This window comes from Bufo bufo, chromosome 1 (genome assembly GCF_905171765.1).
Source record: "Bufo bufo chromosome 1, aBufBuf1.1, whole genome shotgun sequence".
Lineage (NCBI taxonomy): Eukaryota > Metazoa > Chordata > Amphibia > Anura > Bufonidae > Bufo > Bufo bufo.
In genome coordinates, this window is record NC_053389.1 from 711,993,170 (window position 1) to 712,010,993 (window position 17,824).

Consider the following 17,824-nt stretch of genomic DNA (forward strand, 5'->3'; position numbering starts at 1 on the left):
ACCGAGTCAATACCAGGAAAGCTGCAAAGTACAAATGGAGCAAGCAGAGAATTGTCAGGAGAAGCCGGGGTCATAAATACCAGGAGAGCAGAGAAGTACAAGAGGAGTCCTAAGAGAGTAGTCAGGTGGGAGCCGAGGTCACAATACCAGGACGGATGCGCAGTACAGGAGGAGCAGGCAAAAGGATGGTCAAGGAACAGGATCAGGTAAGTATTCAGCAGTCCAACAAATACCAGGAACCTAGAAATTAACAGGCAACCTGTAGCCAGCAGGCTGCCTGTATTTATAGTGGGGAGTGAGGGTCATGTGACGTGGCCAGCGTCACATGACCGACAGACCAACCAGTCGAGCACCGAGTGATCAGCTCGGCGCTCAAGGCAGACTAGGAGCAGGGAGCCACCCAGCTAGTAAAGCCGCCCTGGGAATGAGGTCAAACACAGAACCTCATTCCAAAAGCTAAGCAACAGTTCTGCAGGCAATGGGGGACCGAGTGCACCTTCGAAACCCCGTGACAGTGGGTGATTACTCCCCACGTTCTAGGCCGAGTCTTGGCAGGCTTATAAAAAACAGCCAGCACTGTCAGGTGGTGCGGATTGCCTCCCTCTGACAGTGGAGCTCTGGAGATCTGAACTGACACCCAGTATACCAGGTGAACTTTATTTTGTTTTTCTGTGTGTGAACAAGCACTAAGCCTGAAAAGTGACTGTTTGGTTATGTTATGAGTGTGAATAAACACTCAAGAGTGATTTACAACCTGGTCCTCTGCCTCTATACTGCGTCCGCTAACCTGCCTACCAGAGCAAATCCCCACAGTTATGCAGTATTAAAGGACAATATGGGCTGGAGTACTGCATGTAAAAAGCACAGACTGCGATTGTGGAAATGCTGCTGTTACAACAAGTAAATACATACATAGCTAAGTCAGTCTGTCTGGTTAGTTTTACAGGAGATCCATGAAGTCCTATATATCTGCACATAGGAGCAGTGTCAGGGCTGCTGGTAGTTCTCAGACTGGCACAGACACAGGCTCCCAGTGATCACATCAGAGCAGCACATGGTGCAATCAGGAAGCCCAGAGCCAGTGTATGAAGGCAGGTCCCTGTGTGGGATCTCAATGACTATGATATTAGGAAGTTGTGAGGGGGTGTGCAGGGGCAGCCCTCCACCCAATCACAGCACTGTCCTCCTCCTATCTGGATGCCTCTGAACTGGGGATATTAAAGGGAGCGCAGCTCTGCTACAGTCCACACAGGAGGATACAAGCAGCAGGGACATAAGGACACCTACCTATCCTGCATTATGACAACCAATGGAACCATAGAGAATGGACTGTCCGACAAGAAGATCCCTGTCCTTCCTCGACCCATCCCCAACCTGGAGATCCTGCACACTCAGGTAACACCTGCACCCTGCATGAGTATCATTACTCCTACTGATAATAGTAATACCTGTGTGATATCATAGATATTACAGGGCAGATCCTGCCTATAGTGATGATAACTATAGTAATCCTGCTTAATATCACAAATATTATAGGGCAGATCCTGTCTGTACTGATAGTGATGATCACTATAGTAATACCCCTGTGATACCACAAATATTATAGGGCAGATCCTGTCTATACTGATGACTATATAATAGCTGTGTGATATCATAAATATTACAGGACAGATCCTGCCCCTAGTGTTAGTGATGATAACTATAGTGATTCCTGTGTGATATCATAGATATTGTAGGGCAGATCCTTCCTATACTGATAGTGATGATAACTAAAGTAATACCCCCATGATATCATAGATATTATAGGGCAGATACTGTCTATACTGATGACTATAATAATAGCTGTGTGATATCATAGATATTATGGGGCAGATCCTGCCTATACTGATAGTGATGATAACTATATTAATCCTGGGTAATATAATAAATATTACAGGATATATAATGGCCATTTTGATAGTGGTCATAACTATAGAAATATTTGTGTGATATAAATATTACAGGACAGATCCTGCCAGTACTGATAGTGGTGATAGATTTAGTAATAACTATGATGTATTAGAGGACAGATCCTGCCTATACTGATAGTAATGAAAACTATAGTAATATCTGTGTGATATATATATATATATATATATATATATATATTACAGGACAGATCCTCCCATACTGATAGTGATGAAAACTATAGTAATACCCATGTTATATAAATATTACAGGACAGATCCTGTCCACACTGATGGCGATGATAACTATAGTAATACCTGTGTGATAGATATTACAAGACATAACGTTCCTAGTGATCATAAACTATAGCAATTCCTGTGTAATATCATATATAGTACAGGACAGATTCTGCCAATACTAGTGATAGTGATGATAGCTATATTATTATCTGTGATATAAATATTACAGCACAGATCCTCTGTATACTAATAGTGGTAACAACCATAGTAATATCTGTGTGACATCATAAAAATAACAGGACATATCCTACCCATACTGATAGGAGTGATAACTATAGTAATTTCTGTGTGATATTATAAATATTACAGGACAAAACCTGCCATACATTAATCAATGCTCCTGATATAATCATGAGTTATATTGTATATACTGTAGTAACAGTGATATAACCTGATGTGCTGAAAGATGCTCCTCGTGAATATTGAATAGGTAATATGTCTATTATGCATATCTTATATACACTATATATAATAATGGCAATGGATGTATTTACATCAATATCACACATAAATATACTATGCAGATGAGATAGATACATTTCTCCCAGGTATGATAAATAATCTTACATTTTTTCATCCATACAAGATTGATTTAAATCCACCAGTCGGACTCTGCATTCTACACTCAGATCCAGTTTTCATTTTGAAGTTTCTTGGCTATTGGGTATATATTTAAACTTAGTGCAGTTTCTTGTGTGTCTGTTTCTGTCTGTTTACGCAGCACTGTGCAAATGTTTTAGGCAGGTGTGGAAAAATATTGCAAAGTAAGAATGCTTTCAAAAATGTTAATAGTTTATTTTTATAAATTACAAAATGCAAAGTGAATGAACAACAGACAAATGTACGGTAAATCAAATCAATACAAACCATCTTTGATAACTAACCACAGATCTTCTGTAGATGTAGGATCACTCAAATCCTTCTGCCTCTTTATGTCATCCCAGACAGACTGGATGATGTTGAGATCAGGGCTCTGTGTGGCCAGACCATCACTTCCAGGAACCTTGTTCTTCTTTACACTGAAGATAGTTCTTAATGACATTGGTTTTATGTTTGGGGTCATCCTGCTGCAGAGTAAGGGTACTTTCACACTAGCGTCGCTGGATTTGGGCAGGCAGTTCCGTCGCCGGAACTGCCTGCCGGATCCAGCAATCTGTATGCAAACGGATACCATTTGTAGATGGATCTGGATGCGGATCCGTCTCACAAATGTATTGCAATACCGGATCCCTCTCTCCGGTTGTCATCCGGAAAAACGGATCCGGATGACCGCAAAACCAGATGCTGTGGTATTTTCTCCTTCCAAAAATCGTACAGTGACTGAACTGATGCATCCTGAACGGATTGCTCTCCATTCAGAATGCATTAGGATAAAACAGATACGTTTTTTCCCGGTATAGAGCCCCTAGGATGGAACTCAATCCCGGAAAAGAATAACGCTAGTGTGACAGTACCCTAAATTTGGACCCAATCAGACACCTCACTGATGGTATTGCATGATGGATAGTTATCAGTCTGTATTTCTCAGCATTGAGGACACCATTAATCCTGACCTAATCACCAACTCCATTTGCCATCTCCAGCCCTTCTGCGAACAAACTGCTTTCTGTTACAGCCAATTTCTTACTTCCCTTCGACATCGGAAGATGTCCAGCAGTACCGTAAGTTCAGAACTGGCAGAAACCAGTGGGACCAAGGTACAACCATCTACTGTTCAGAGAAGTCTGGCTAGAGGTGGTCTTCATGGAAGAATCACAGCCAGAAGCCATACCTTTGATGTGGAAACAAGGCCAGGTGACTCAACTATAGAGGAAAACATAAATACTGGGTGCAGAAAAAATGGCCTCAGGTGATCTGGACTGATGAGTCTAAATGTGACAGAAGGTAGTTTGTTTGCTGGAGGACTAGAGAGCGGTACAATAATGAGTGTCTGCAGGCCACAGTAAAGCATGATGGAGATTCCTTGCAAGGCTAAGGCCCCTTTCACACGAGCGAGTATTCCGCGCAGATGCGATGCGGGAGGTGAACGCATTGCACCCGCACTGAATACCGACCCATTCATTTCTATGGGGCTGTGCACACGAGCAGTGATTTTCACGCATCACTTTTGCGTTGCGTGAAAATCGCAGCATGCTCCTCTTTGTGCGTTTTTCACGTAACGCAGGCCCCATAGAAATGAATGGGGTTGCGTGAAAATCGCAAGCATCCGCAAGCAAGTGCGGATGCGGTGCGATTTTCACGCACGGTTGCTAGGAGACGATCGGGATGGAGACCCGAACCTTATTATTTTCCCTTATAACATGGTTATAAGGGAAAATAATAGCATTCTGAATACAGAATGCATAGTAAAACAGCGCTGGAGGGGTTAAAAAATAAATAAAAAATAATTTAACTCACCTTAATCCACTTGCTCGCGATGCCCGGCATCTCCGTCTGACTCTTTTACTGTATAGGACCTGTGGAGAGCATTAACTATAGTTTAAGGACCTGGGATGACGTCACTCCGGTCATCACATGGTACGTCACATGATCTTTTACCATGGTGAATCACCATGGTAAAAGATCATGTGACGTACCATGTGATGACCAGAGTGACGTCATCCCAGGTCCTTAAACTATAGTTAATGCTCTCCACAGGTCCTATACAGTAAGAGTCAGACGGAGATGCCGGGCATCGCGAGCAAGTGGATTAAGGTGAGTTAAATGATTTTTTATTTTTTTTTAACCCCTCCAGCGCTGTTTTACTATGCATTCTGTATTCAGAATGCTATTATTTTCCCTTATAACCATGTTATAAGGGAAAATAATACTATTTACAGAACACCGATCCCAAGCCCGAACTTCTGTGAAGTGTCTGTTAGCTAATGTGTAACTACAGTGTATGGTCACAATGTACCAGGTTAGTGTTTTATATGGGCTGCATACTGAGAGGTAGAAGTATGGCTAAGTTACAGCATATTCTTATATTTGGAGTTGCATATGATATCAGTTCAGACAGGTTATTATTTGTAGATTCTTCATAATATACAGTGTTTAGCATTGCAGAACGGTGTTACGGCAGACAGTTTACAGGTGGCGATGTGACTATACCTGGATTGTAGAAGTATATAGCTGTTACACATTGCTTGTTAGTGTGTTGTGACTGTATATAATAATACTATAAAGCACAGAGGCGATGGAGCCGACGATTGTCAGGAAGGAAGCGTTCCTTCCCGACAATCACCTGCCTGTCCGTGTGGGGGAGCGCTGCTATTACATTACATGCAATGATCTCTTCCGCAGTAAGGGGAGGAGCGATCACTAATGCCATCACTCTTCCCCATACAGAATCATTGTTTCCCGACAGCAGATCGCTGCTTAGACGGCACAATCTGCTGCTGGCAAACAATGGCTTAAGTGACCGCACCAACGATCTATTATTATCCGATAAATGTGCGCTTCGCTCTTTCATTGGGTAATCAGCGGCAACGCTTGTTAGCGATAATCTGCCCGAATTATCGGGTAGTGTAAAAGGGCCTTAAAGGGGTTGTCTCACTTCAGTAGATGGCATTATCATGTAGAGAAAGTTAATACAAGGCACTTACTAATGTATTGTGATTGTCCATATTGTCTCCTTTGCTGGCTGGATTCATTTTTCCATCACATTATACACTGCTCATATCCAGGGGTTATGACCACCCTGCAATCCATCAGCGGTGGCCGTGCTTGCACACTATAGGAAAAAGCACCAGTCTATGTGCGCTCCCGCGGCCTTGGCCAGCAGAGAGGCCGCCACTTTTTTCTGTAGTCTGCAAGCATGTCCACCACAGATGGATTGCAGGGTGGTCATAAAAATGAGCAGTGTATATTGTGATGGAAAAATTAATCCAGCCAGCAAAGGAGGCAATATGGACAGTCACAGTACATTGGTAAGTGCCATGTATTAACTTTCTCTTTACGCAATAAATGCTATTTTCTGAAGTGAGACAACCCCTTGAAGTATTTGTGATTATCTGTGTAAGGCCTCAAGCCTCATGCACACGACCGTTCCGTTTTTTGCGGTCCGCAAACTGCGGATCCCCAAAAAAACGGAAGCCGCCCGTGTGCCTTCCGCAATTTGCAGAATGGAATGGGCGGCCCATTGTACAAATGCCTATTCTTGTCCGCAAAACGGACAAGAATAGGACATGCTATATTTTTTTTGCGGGGTCACGGAATGGAGCAAAGGATGCGGACAGTACACGGAGTGCTGTCCACATCTTTTGCGGCCCCATTGAAGTGAATGGGTCCGCACCCGAGCCGCAAAAACGGTCGTGTGCATGAGGCCTAATCAGCAGGGATGAGCACATAGCAGATTGCATGTTCTTCCTACATCTCCACTGTATCCTATATATTACACTATTTTACAACCTCTTTTGTGTCAGTACAGGTCAGCATGACTGACACATTTCAGTGATTGGTATCTGAGAAGAATAAATGTGAGAGTTGCTATTTCTTTAGACGGTATTCCCCAATGTGTATCAAAGCCTGTAAATGATGGGTTCACTAGTGTAGGACGTGTACAACATAAACAGCAAATCTCTGGACGAGCGATTACTTTGTCCAGTGATCTAGTAACTAGAAGGGTGCCTGCACAAGAAATATGCACAAAAACACACACATAAATCTGCACTATTTACCATGGTTTTTCCCTCATTTTTTGTGCATTTTTATGCAGTTTTTAGTGAAGATTTCCCAGACCTCACCCTTCCGCTGAAAAGGGAAAAATCCGCACAACAACTGCAGCAAGAATTGACATGCTGCAGATTCAAAATCCACACGGCAGGTCTATTTCCACACCTAAGAAGAAAGCGAAGTGTACCAGAGATTTGTCAAATCCCGCACACTTTGTTAGTACTGTATTAGGGCTCGTTCACACGAACGTTTTTTGCGTTCCGTATACGGAACCATTCATTTCTATGGGTCCACAATAAAAATCGGAATGTACTCTGTGAGCATTCTGTTTCCGTATGTCCGCATTTCCATTCCGCTACATTTTGAGTCTTGTCCTATTATTGTCCGCAAATCACGTTCCGTGGCTCCATTCAAGTCAATGGGTCCGCAAAAAAAAAACGGAACACATACGGAATGTACTCCGTATTTCTTCCGTATCCGTTCCGTTTTTGTGGAACCATCTAATGAAAATTTTAGGCCCAGCCCAATTTTTTCGATGTAATTACTGTATACTGTATATGCCATACGGAAAAACGGAACGGAAAAACGGAATGGAACCGGAAACTGTTAAAAACGGCTCGCAAAACACGGAAAAAGCCATACGGTCGTGTGAACAAGCCCTTATGCTGCGGTTTTTCCACATGGAATCTGTGTGGGAAAAAAATGTGTAATCTGCACAGTGGGCAGACAGCCTATGGGTAAGAGAAGGGATGGGCGACGGTCAAGACGCTGCTGTTTTCTAATAGATTGTTAATCCCTTATTAATGGTGCATAGTTTTATATGTTACATGTGGACATTAATAATTAAAAAAGCCCTTGATTTTTTTAGCAATCTAATACAACAGCCATGCGGCCACGTAGTTTTTAGCTGCACCACAGCCTCTGATGGAAACAAACCAGTGGAAGGAGCTGTAGCAGAATAAGATACCCCATCATGGACACTACACGGTGGACAAAGCCTTCTGCCCCCAGTACTGTCCGCTGATCATGGGGGTGTAATGTGTCGGACCCCCACTGATCTGATATTGATGATCTATTCTGAGAAAAGGTCATCAATATCTACAGACTGGAAAACCCTGTTAATAGATTCATGTGGGAAGACCAGCAGTGACCCTGTATACTGTAATATATACAAGGAGCGAATGTCCCCCAGATGCTAGATGGTATTGAGATCTGGGAAAATTGAACTCTTTGTTATGTTCCTTAAACCAAACCTTTGCCAAATGGCAGGTCATATTATCCTACTGAAAGAGGTCACTGCTCCTAGGGAGTACTGGTGCCACGAAGGGGGTGTACATACTGTATGTAGTCTGTGCAATGTTTAGGTAGATGGCACCCCCAACAATCAGCTGAAAGGATCGTTTCCATCATTTTTTTAAATCACATATTAACAATATGAATATTTTATACATTTTTAATTAAAAAAAAGGTGAATATTTTTTGGGGATATAAGTTTTTGTAGTCACTTCATGTTATCTACTTCCTTTCCTGGCTCTTTAGTTCCATTTACAATGGTGAATAGCCTCACTTCGCGACACCATCACCCATTGAATGGCACTTTTTACACAGTCAGATTATCGGGAATAAACTTTTATACAAATACCCATACCCCATAATTTGCCTGATAATTGTTCCGTGTAAAACGACCTTAAGGATAGGCCATCAGTTTCAAAGTCCCAGAAAACCCCTTTAAGGCTACTTTCACACTAGTGTTAACATTTTCCGGTATGGAGATCCGTTATAGGGTCTCAATACCGGGGAAAAAACACTTCCATTTTGTCCCCATTCATTGTCAATGTGGACAAAACGTAACTGAACAGAACGGAAGGCTCCAGAATGATTCCATTCCGTTCTCATACCGGAGAGCAAACCGCACCATGCTGCGGTTTGCTTTACGTCCTGGAAGGCAGAGCAAAACACAATAGAAAACTAAACCGTCTGCCATTGACTTTCAATGAAGTTCATGATGGATCCGTCTTGGTTATGTTACAGATAATACAACCGGATCCGTTCATAATAGATGCAGATGGTTGTATTATAAGTAACGGAAGCGTTTTTATTGAACCCTGCTGGATCCAGTAAAAACGCTGCTGTGAAAGTAGCCTTACATGCCAAAATAACTAATAATTAAATCTAAAAATAACAAAATAAAAAAAATAAAAAAAGAATCCAACCAATAACTTGTTGTCACTTTTATCTAATGGAGATTCCCAAGTTTTTGGTTGTTTTCAAGTGACACATGACTACCAATGTGGTTACTTCTTAATTCAGAAGAAAAGTGTTATATGCAGGTTACATTTTCTGGGTCTCATGTACAAAAGGCACAGAAGTTGGTTAATTAAGGTATGTGGTTGCAGACAGACCGAGCATGCATTGTGCTAGGAGTGATATATGACATGACGCTGGGGGACCTTTATAAAGACTGGCCAGTTAGATCTCCTTGTGCAGGAGTAAGATGCGCCTAATTTCTTAAAAGACAAATGCCTCTTTCTAAATGATTCGCATCTCTAGCACTTGCACCCGAAACTGAAGTCTACACCAGCCAGGAGCTGGCATAGACTGGAGCTATATTTTATGCCAGTTTTTAGCACAAGTTCTAGTAAATCGCCCCAGCTCTTTTCTAGCCACTTCAGAAAAGTGGCGAGAAGCTGGAAAAGTCGTTAATTATGGCGTAAAAGCTTTAATAAATGTCCCCCGTTGTGTTGTATTACTGCTAATGTAATATTATCATTCATTAGTGTAAGCAGTGCTGCCTTATGATTGTTTGTAGTCTATGACATATATCTGATTATCACACATCTTTGTATGCTATATATTGATATACAGTATTTAAAGGGCTGTTATGTCTGTTTATTCATCCAGATATTCCTTAACAATGAGTGGCATCAATCAGTGAGCGGAAAAACCTTCCCTGTGTATAACCCAGCTTCCGGCAAGAAGATCTGCGATGTGCAGGAGGCAGACAAGGTGAGAGAGAGAAGACTCTCAAAAACCCCAGTATGACATCATGTTTGCTAAGTCCTTTTCATGAGCTGCAGTCCTTCCTCTAGTCACCCTGAAGGGAACCTCTGGTTTCAGATCTGCAGTCATCATGGTATAGAGCAGAATTATATATAGTTATGTGAGACTTGTATTTTATTCATTTAAGTCACTGCTCTTACTATACTTAAGAGTCAAGTGGGCGGTTCTACATAATAATTGACAGCTTCCTATGTATGCAATTAAACTGTTACAGGCAGTCGTATCCTCTAGTGCTTAACTCATAAGGGGCAGTAGAATTCATAAAACGTAACTTTTACTATAAATCCAATAAAAATGGGAGAAGTAATGGTACATTCCCCTCTTCGCACCGGCCCCACACAAACAGACGCCTATTATTCTAAACCCCAGTCAGATATCAATATCTCTTACCAGTGAAGAAACAGCAAAGTGTAGACATGACTTGTAGTGGGAGGAGGCAATCAAAAAGATGTTTCTACGATCTTGATTCTGGCAGGTTCTCTCTCACCCCCCAGTATAAAAAGATGGGGTACTGGAGTAGCTCACCTGTCGCGGTAACACACGTTGCCCTAATCGTAGAGTCAGTGTGTAGGGACACATACATCCTTTTTTAAGCACATCTTTATAGTTTTCTGTGCACTCTTTACTATCTCTAGTGGTTGGGTTCTAGTACCCCTTGTTCTTTTATCTGTATCTCTACAACAAAATACACACTGACTCTATGATTAGGGCAACGTGTGTTACCCCGACAGGTGAGCTACTCCAGTACCCCATCTTTTTTCGTAGAAACGTCTTTTTGATTGACTCCTCCCACTACAAGTCATGTCTACACTTTGCTGTTTCTTCACTGGTAAGAGATATTGATACCTGACTGGGGTTTAGAATAATAGGCGTCTGTTTGTGTGGGGCCGGTACGAAGAGGGGAATGTACCATTACTTCTCCCATTTTTATTGGATTTATAGTAAAAGTTACGTTTTATGAATACTACTGCCCCTTATGAGTTAAGTTGTGGATATAGCGGTAGTCTGTACTAGGGCTGAAACGATTACTCGATTGAATCGAGTAATTCGACACAAAAAAATCATCGATGCAAATTTCTTGCATCGAGGATTCGTTTGGGTCATGTGACCACGGAGTGCTATTACTTACCGCTCCGTGGTCACCCACCGGCCCGTATCGCGCTGCACTGGATCCTGACACATCGTCAGGTCATAGTGCACGTAAGCGCTCACTATGACCCGACGCTGTGAGAGTTGAAGGCACTGGGGAACGGAGCTGATGGCACTGGGGTGGGGGGAGCTGATGGCACTGGGGGATAGTGGAGCTGATGGCACTGGGGGAACTGATGCACTTGGACTGATCGCACAGGGGGGAACGAAGAGTGTTAGGGACTGATGGCAGGGGGTCTTATGAGTTTTTATAAAGGAAAACTGTCTATTAATAAATTTTTTCTTATTAGAGTACTCGATTAATCGTAAAAAATAATCAATAAAATACTTGATTACTAAAATAATCGTTTACTGCAGCCCTAGTCTGTACAGACTATATCTGGTCTCGCAGATGGGACAAATTTCTGTATTTTCGGATCCTCTAGTGCACAGAAGCTGTTGGCCAGAGGAGGCTAAAAATCTATGGTTTTATAGGAAAAGATTTGGTATAAGGGCTCATCCACACAAACGTATTTTCTTTCCGTGTCCGTTTCAGTTTTTTTGGGGACCGTATGCGGAACCATTCATTTCAATGGGTCCACAAAAAAATGGTTACTCCGTATGCATTCCATTTTTAGGGGCCAGCTGTTCCGTTCCGCAAAATACAGAATGCACACAGACGTCATCCATATTTTTTGTGGATCTGTTTTGCGGACTGCAAAATACATACGGCCGTGTGCATGAGCCCTAACTTGGATTTTGTTTGTTAAAGTCCCTGCTTTTTCTAAGCTTAGGAGTCCAGTGGGTGGTCCTAATCAGTGACTGACCGCTATCTCTGTATCAGTGTGCATACATAGATATCGAAGACACATGTTATTTCATTGCTTGATAAAATTTTGATCCTTCATTGTTAAGCCATTAAAACATAATACGATGTCTTTACATCTACGTGTTTCTTCAAACTCTTCTGGGTTGTTCACAGCATGTAAAACAAATTGTGCATCAGAATTTTAAAACCACAATGGATCTATCATTATGCTCTTCAAAGAACAGAGGGTTGCAAACAAAAACTCCAGCTTCCTCTCCAGGTTTCTGCTTGCACCCCTGTGCTCTTTGAAGAGCATAACAATAGATCCATTGTGGTTTTGAAATTATGATGCACAATTTGTTTTACATGATGTAAACAAGAACCCAGAAGAGTGTGAAACGCGTAGACGTAATGGACTACATTGTATTACGTTTTTAATGGCTTTACAATAGAGCATCAAAATTTTATCGAGCAATGAAATGAACTGTGTCTTCGATATCTATGTATGCACACTGATACAGAGATAGCGGTCAGTTACCGATTAGGACCACCCACTGGACTCCTAAGCTCAGAAACAACAGGGACTATAACAAAAGTAAAATCCAAGTTATGCTGAATCATTTTCAACAAAAGCATTGATTTTTACCCAATGTTGGCCAACAGCTCCCGTGCACTAGAGGATATAAGCTGCCAGCTAAAAGTGGTGAGTATCTACAACAGTCTAACTACATACAAAGATAGCTTAAAAGTTTGATGCACAATGTTTTATATGCTATAAAATAAACACTAGAAAACACTGATTCACATGCTGCCTGCTTGTAAACAAAGAACAGGGGTCCTCTGGAGCGCCTGCGCAGGATTGATAGGGAGTTAAAGAGGCGACTATTGTTTTTTTATATCATTACTAAAAGAGCGTTTGCTGCTGTTTTCATTTTCAGATGTTGGACAACCCCTGTATGGTTTACCAGCAGAATTCTCAGGATCTCTTCCCACCTGCTTCCAGACTGTTAGGCTCTGCTCAGAGCGGTTTCATCTGTATAAATAAATCCCCCCGCTGCCGGATCTTGTAATATCTAGCAAAGGGAGTGTTAACTTTCACAGATGACAAGGCAGTTTATGAGACCACTCTATGCAGGTGTTGTGACATGGAAGAGCTTGTGGGAAGAAAGTTTGAGATCTCTGCCTTTACGGAAGCTCAGGTGAATAAAGTTTTGGAGTAGGAAGAAATAAATTTATGATCTTGACCAAGGATTTAATCTAAATTGAATTTATTTTTGGTACACACGCCATCTTAATCCACGTAGACCCTATTACTGTTCTGACATATACTGTAGTTTGTTGAGAATGATGAGAGGGCATCTACTAAGTTGAAGAGCACTAACATAATTCTTTGAACATGGTCATCCCTTGACTAATTTTCAAGGAGATTAATAAAGGAAATATAACGAGTAGGAGCCAGATCATAATGTGGCGGTGAGCCTTCATTCTCGCTTAATGTGCTTGTATGTTTTTTAATAACACAAAGGTACTTTTACCTCTCAGAGAAACAGCCATGCTCTCCAGGGACAGATCAGCTCTCAGTTTTCAATTGCACATGTCAACTGTATTCAGTTCTCTCCTTTTATCCATGATACAAATCAGCACTTGGATAGAGAATCAGCTTAGAGTGGAATACAGACGTCTGGTAACGTAGAACAGTTTAGCTTTGTTCATGTTTGCTCATTGCCAAAACACTCTTGAAGAACCGAGATGGAGTACCTCTGAGAGCAAGAGATACAGCAGCCTATCCTATAGATTGTGTGGCAAGGACAAAAACCACAAGGGACATGTGCCAAGGGGCCGCCACCACCTTTGGTGCCTGTTTTGATGCAGTTTTTTAATGCAGTTTTTGAAACCCAAACTAGGAATGGATACAAAAAAAAGAAAAGTAGAATCTTTCTAAAGTACTTCCTCTTGGTTTTAAAATCTGCAACAAAAAACTGCCTCAAAACTGCAGGTGAGAATGCAGCAATCACGTTCTACCTATCAGTCTACAAATGTTATTTTTCTATATCAGTTATATTCAGTGAACCTTTAGGTAGAGGGTGTTCCAGGATTTTGATATTGAGTCGGTGCCAGAGCTACTCTATAATAGCTGATCAGGTGTTAGACCACCACTGATCAGATATTGATGGACTATTCTGAGGATTGACCATCAATATTAAAATCCTAGAATACCCCGTTATGGCCTAAACTGAGAAGGAAAGGCAATATTTGACAGTTTGCTCTTGGGCTTAGTATTTTCTAGTTATACCTGTGGCAGTGCATATTTCTATTGCTACTGTATGCACTGACCATCTCTTTGACTTTCTTGGAAATGTGGACTCTCTGATGGCCATTTGGTGATCCTATTCAGCCATGGATAAGCATGCCTGTGGCTTGACTATCTCAATAATTCCAACAGACTTAAAGGATTTGTCTGAGAAAAATTAGGGATGGTAGGGCACAGTATTTTTGAGTAAAAAAATAAATAAAAACATTAGTCCCTGTGCTCACACACATTTCCTACAGTCAATCTTGTAGGAAGCTAATTAACAAGTTACTGTTCCAGGTATTTATATTATGCCATCGACTTCTGCAACTTGTTTTATGCCACCAACAGGTGAGTCTTAAAGGTGTAGTTTGGTTTCAGCAAATACATTTTATTTTTTTATATCATGAAATGCAAAAAATTGTACATTGAATGGTAAAGATCTTGATCATCTTGAAGAATTGATACAGAAAGATTTCATTATTTATTTACTAAAACCAGAATACCCCTTTATAGGCATGAACCAAGTTTGCCTATAAATACAAGCATACTCACAGACAAATGTTAAAGGCTGAGGGTCCTGTTACACAGCTGATTCTGGGACAATAACTAGCATTGATCGATGATATACAAGGCATTTGTTTAACGGTTTCTTGCACATGGTCCGATGCAAAGTGAAAAGGGCAGAAAGATTATTGTTATGATCGCCCGTCCACCACTTACTTTGCATAATACTAGCAGCACATCCTCTGTTTACACAGTGTGGTGTACTGCAGACAAGCAAGGATTGTTGGTGCTGCATAAAAATGAGCATTTGTGGCATCTTTACAAGGGCCAATCATCAGGAATTAACGTTTTTACAAATGTTCGCTCCAAATAATTGGCCCTTAGGCTCTTAATGTTTTGTGAGCAACTAGTACGGCAGCATTTTGATGTTCCGTGGTATCTTCAACAGGCAGATGTGGACAAAGCTGTTGAAGCAGCAAAAACAGCGTTTCACAAGGGATCCCCATGGAGGAGACTGGATGCCAGTGGCAGGGGGAAGCTTCTTCACAAGCTGGCGGACCTTCTGGAGCGAGACAGAGTTATTCTGGCTGTAAGAGCATTCTTTACATACTAGTTTTTAGTTATAGAATGTTATTATATTGAGTTTTGGTTATAAAATATTGCAAGGGATATTCTATAGCAATAGGATTTAGCTGAAACTTATGTATACTTTGCTCTTTCTAAAAAAAACAACAACAACCCTTTTCTCCTCCACAGCTATGATTTTCAGTGTTGCTTTCTCATTCACATTGAATCTGTCAGAAAGCTGCTCTGATGGCTCGATCTGTAGTTCTTATGCTCATTATGGCTAAATCATTATTACGGAGAGAGGGAGGGAGAAAAAGTACTCCACTGGAAAAGACATACAAGTCAGTTCTCCTTCCAGAAATACAAGAAAACTGAGAATCTCAAGAAAAAATTGACCTTGTTAACTGAGTGGCCTTTGTAGGGGTCCTGGGGATGCTCTTTCTCATTAGGTAGACCACCTAGCATGCATGAGGAATATTGTAATGTAGCCAATGCTGCTCTGCGTTTCTGGGAAAAATATATGCAAAATTAGCATACTTCTTAGCTTACTGTCATCAGATAGGTGTAGGCCAGTTTCGGACAAGCGAGTATACTGTGAAAAGTATGCTCCGTGCGGGAGCATGATTTCCCATCCTACACTCCGCTCTTGTAAAGGGACCTCATGGTATTATAATGATTAAAAATGCGCCTCCCCAACATCAGCTGTAATGAATTGTACTCATAATGCCGTACAAATTATTACAGCTGATGTGCAGGGACATACAGCATTATAGACCATTATAATGCCATGAGGTCCCATTACAAGAGCAGAGTCCCACACAGAGCGTGTTTCTCGCAGTGAACTTGCTCATCTGAAACTGGCTTTAGTTTTTGGAAGAAAAGATAATTTGAATATCTTTTCCAAAAACACATATTTTATGAAAAATCACTGATTAAACTGTTTCAGACTACCACCAGGGGTAATATGAAAAAGCACTAATTGAATAGTTTGAGGCTACCATCAGGGTAAAATCTGTTGAATCAGTGCTTTTTCATAATAAGATTTTTCCTTAGTGGTAGCCTTGAAATGTTCAATTAGTGCTCTTTCATAAAGGAAAACCAATTTTCATTCCTTTGGGTTTCTGGGAAAGATATTCAAATTAGCTTTTCTTCCTAAAAGTAAAGAACTCTATGCTTCTGATGCCAGTAGAAGTAAGATATGCTAATTTGCATATATTTTTACCAGATATTCAGAGCAGCGTTGGCTAGATTACAATACTCCTCATGCATACTAGGTGGTCTCCTAGTAATTTTGTCCTTTTGCAAGGGGAACTGACTTCCGTGTCTTTTTTCCAGTGGAGTATTCTCCCTCTCTCAAAATTTGGAACAAATTCCAAATTGATAGAATGGATTCAGTCATCTCTACGGTAGAGGAAAGTAGAGCTGTTGAAATTTTTAGCCTGAAATTAGTAGAGTGCAATAATTAGAAAAGTGTCCCCAAATGTGTTCATAGGCTTTAAAGGGGTTATCTTACTTCAGCATTTGGTATTTATCATGCAGACAAAGTTAATACAAGGCACTTACTAATGTATTGTGATTGCCCCCTTTGCTGGCTGGATTCATTTTTCCATCACATTATACATTGCTCATATCCAGGGGTTACGACCACCCTGCAATCTAGCAGCGGTGGCCGTGCTTGCACACTAAAGGAAAAAGAGCCAGCTTCTCTGGTAGACTAGACCGTGGGAGTGCGCATAGGCCGACTCTTTTTCGTATAGTGTGCAAGCATGGCCACCACTGCCGGATTGCAGGATGGTCGTAACCCCTGGATATGATCAGTGTATAATGTGATGAAAAAAAAGAATCAAGCCAGCAAAGGAGGCAATATGGACAATCACAATACATTAGTAAGTGCAGTGTATTAACTTCGTCTACATGACAAATGCAGTTTGCTGAAGTGAGACAGCCCCTTTAAGCCCTGAAAAGGCTACATGTAAAAATCAGAATAGGCATCACAGAATTACAGACTAATGTACAACTGAAATACTTGGGGTGAGGGTCCTGCTCGCAAAAGCGTACAATCTAAGAGAATATAGGGGTGACACAAAAGGTAAAATTTATTGTTTTCTAAAGTGGTCCAGCCATCTTTGTACTAAATAGAGTATTGAGTGTGGGGATTCATTTTGGATGATGCTGTTCAGTTCTGAAGAATGAGGGGCAGAGAGTAAATGGGGAAGAGTTAGTTTAGGGAACATGATAAGCCTGCCTGAAAATATGTTTTTAAGGCACGTTTAATGCTAAGGAAGTTGGGCATTAACCTGATTGCCCAGAGCAGTGCGTTCCAGAGGGCAGGTGCAACTCAAGAGAAGTCTTAAAGACAGGAGTGAGAAGTTAGAATTATGGGGGGTGTTAATCTTAGACCATTGGCAGACCAGTGAGCACAAGTAGGGTGGTAATAGGAAATGAGGGAGGAGATGTATGGAGATGCAGCACTGTGGAGAGCTTTGTGGATGATGGTGAGAAGTTTGAACCTTATTCTGTGGTGGATGGGCAACCAGTGAAGTGACTGGCACAGGCTAGAGGCAT

General features: G+C 41.3%; 1 protein-coding gene across 1 annotated transcript in view; it reads left to right on the top strand.

Annotated features, from left to right (window-relative positions):
- Nucleotides 1–1,243: 1,243 nt before the first annotated feature.
- Nucleotides 1,244–17,824, top strand: part of ALDH1A3 (aldehyde dehydrogenase 1 family member A3) — a 39,348-nt gene continuing 22,767 nt past the window's right edge. The window contains exons 1-3 of the mRNA XM_040414249.1: nt 1,244–1,395; nt 9,801–9,905; nt 15,141–15,281. Coding sequence (XP_040270183.1) covers nt 1,300–1,395; nt 9,801–9,905; nt 15,141–15,281 — 342 coding nt within the window. The 5' untranslated portion in view covers nt 1,244–1,299. The remainder of the gene's footprint in view (nt 1,396–9,800; nt 9,906–15,140; nt 15,282–17,824) is intronic.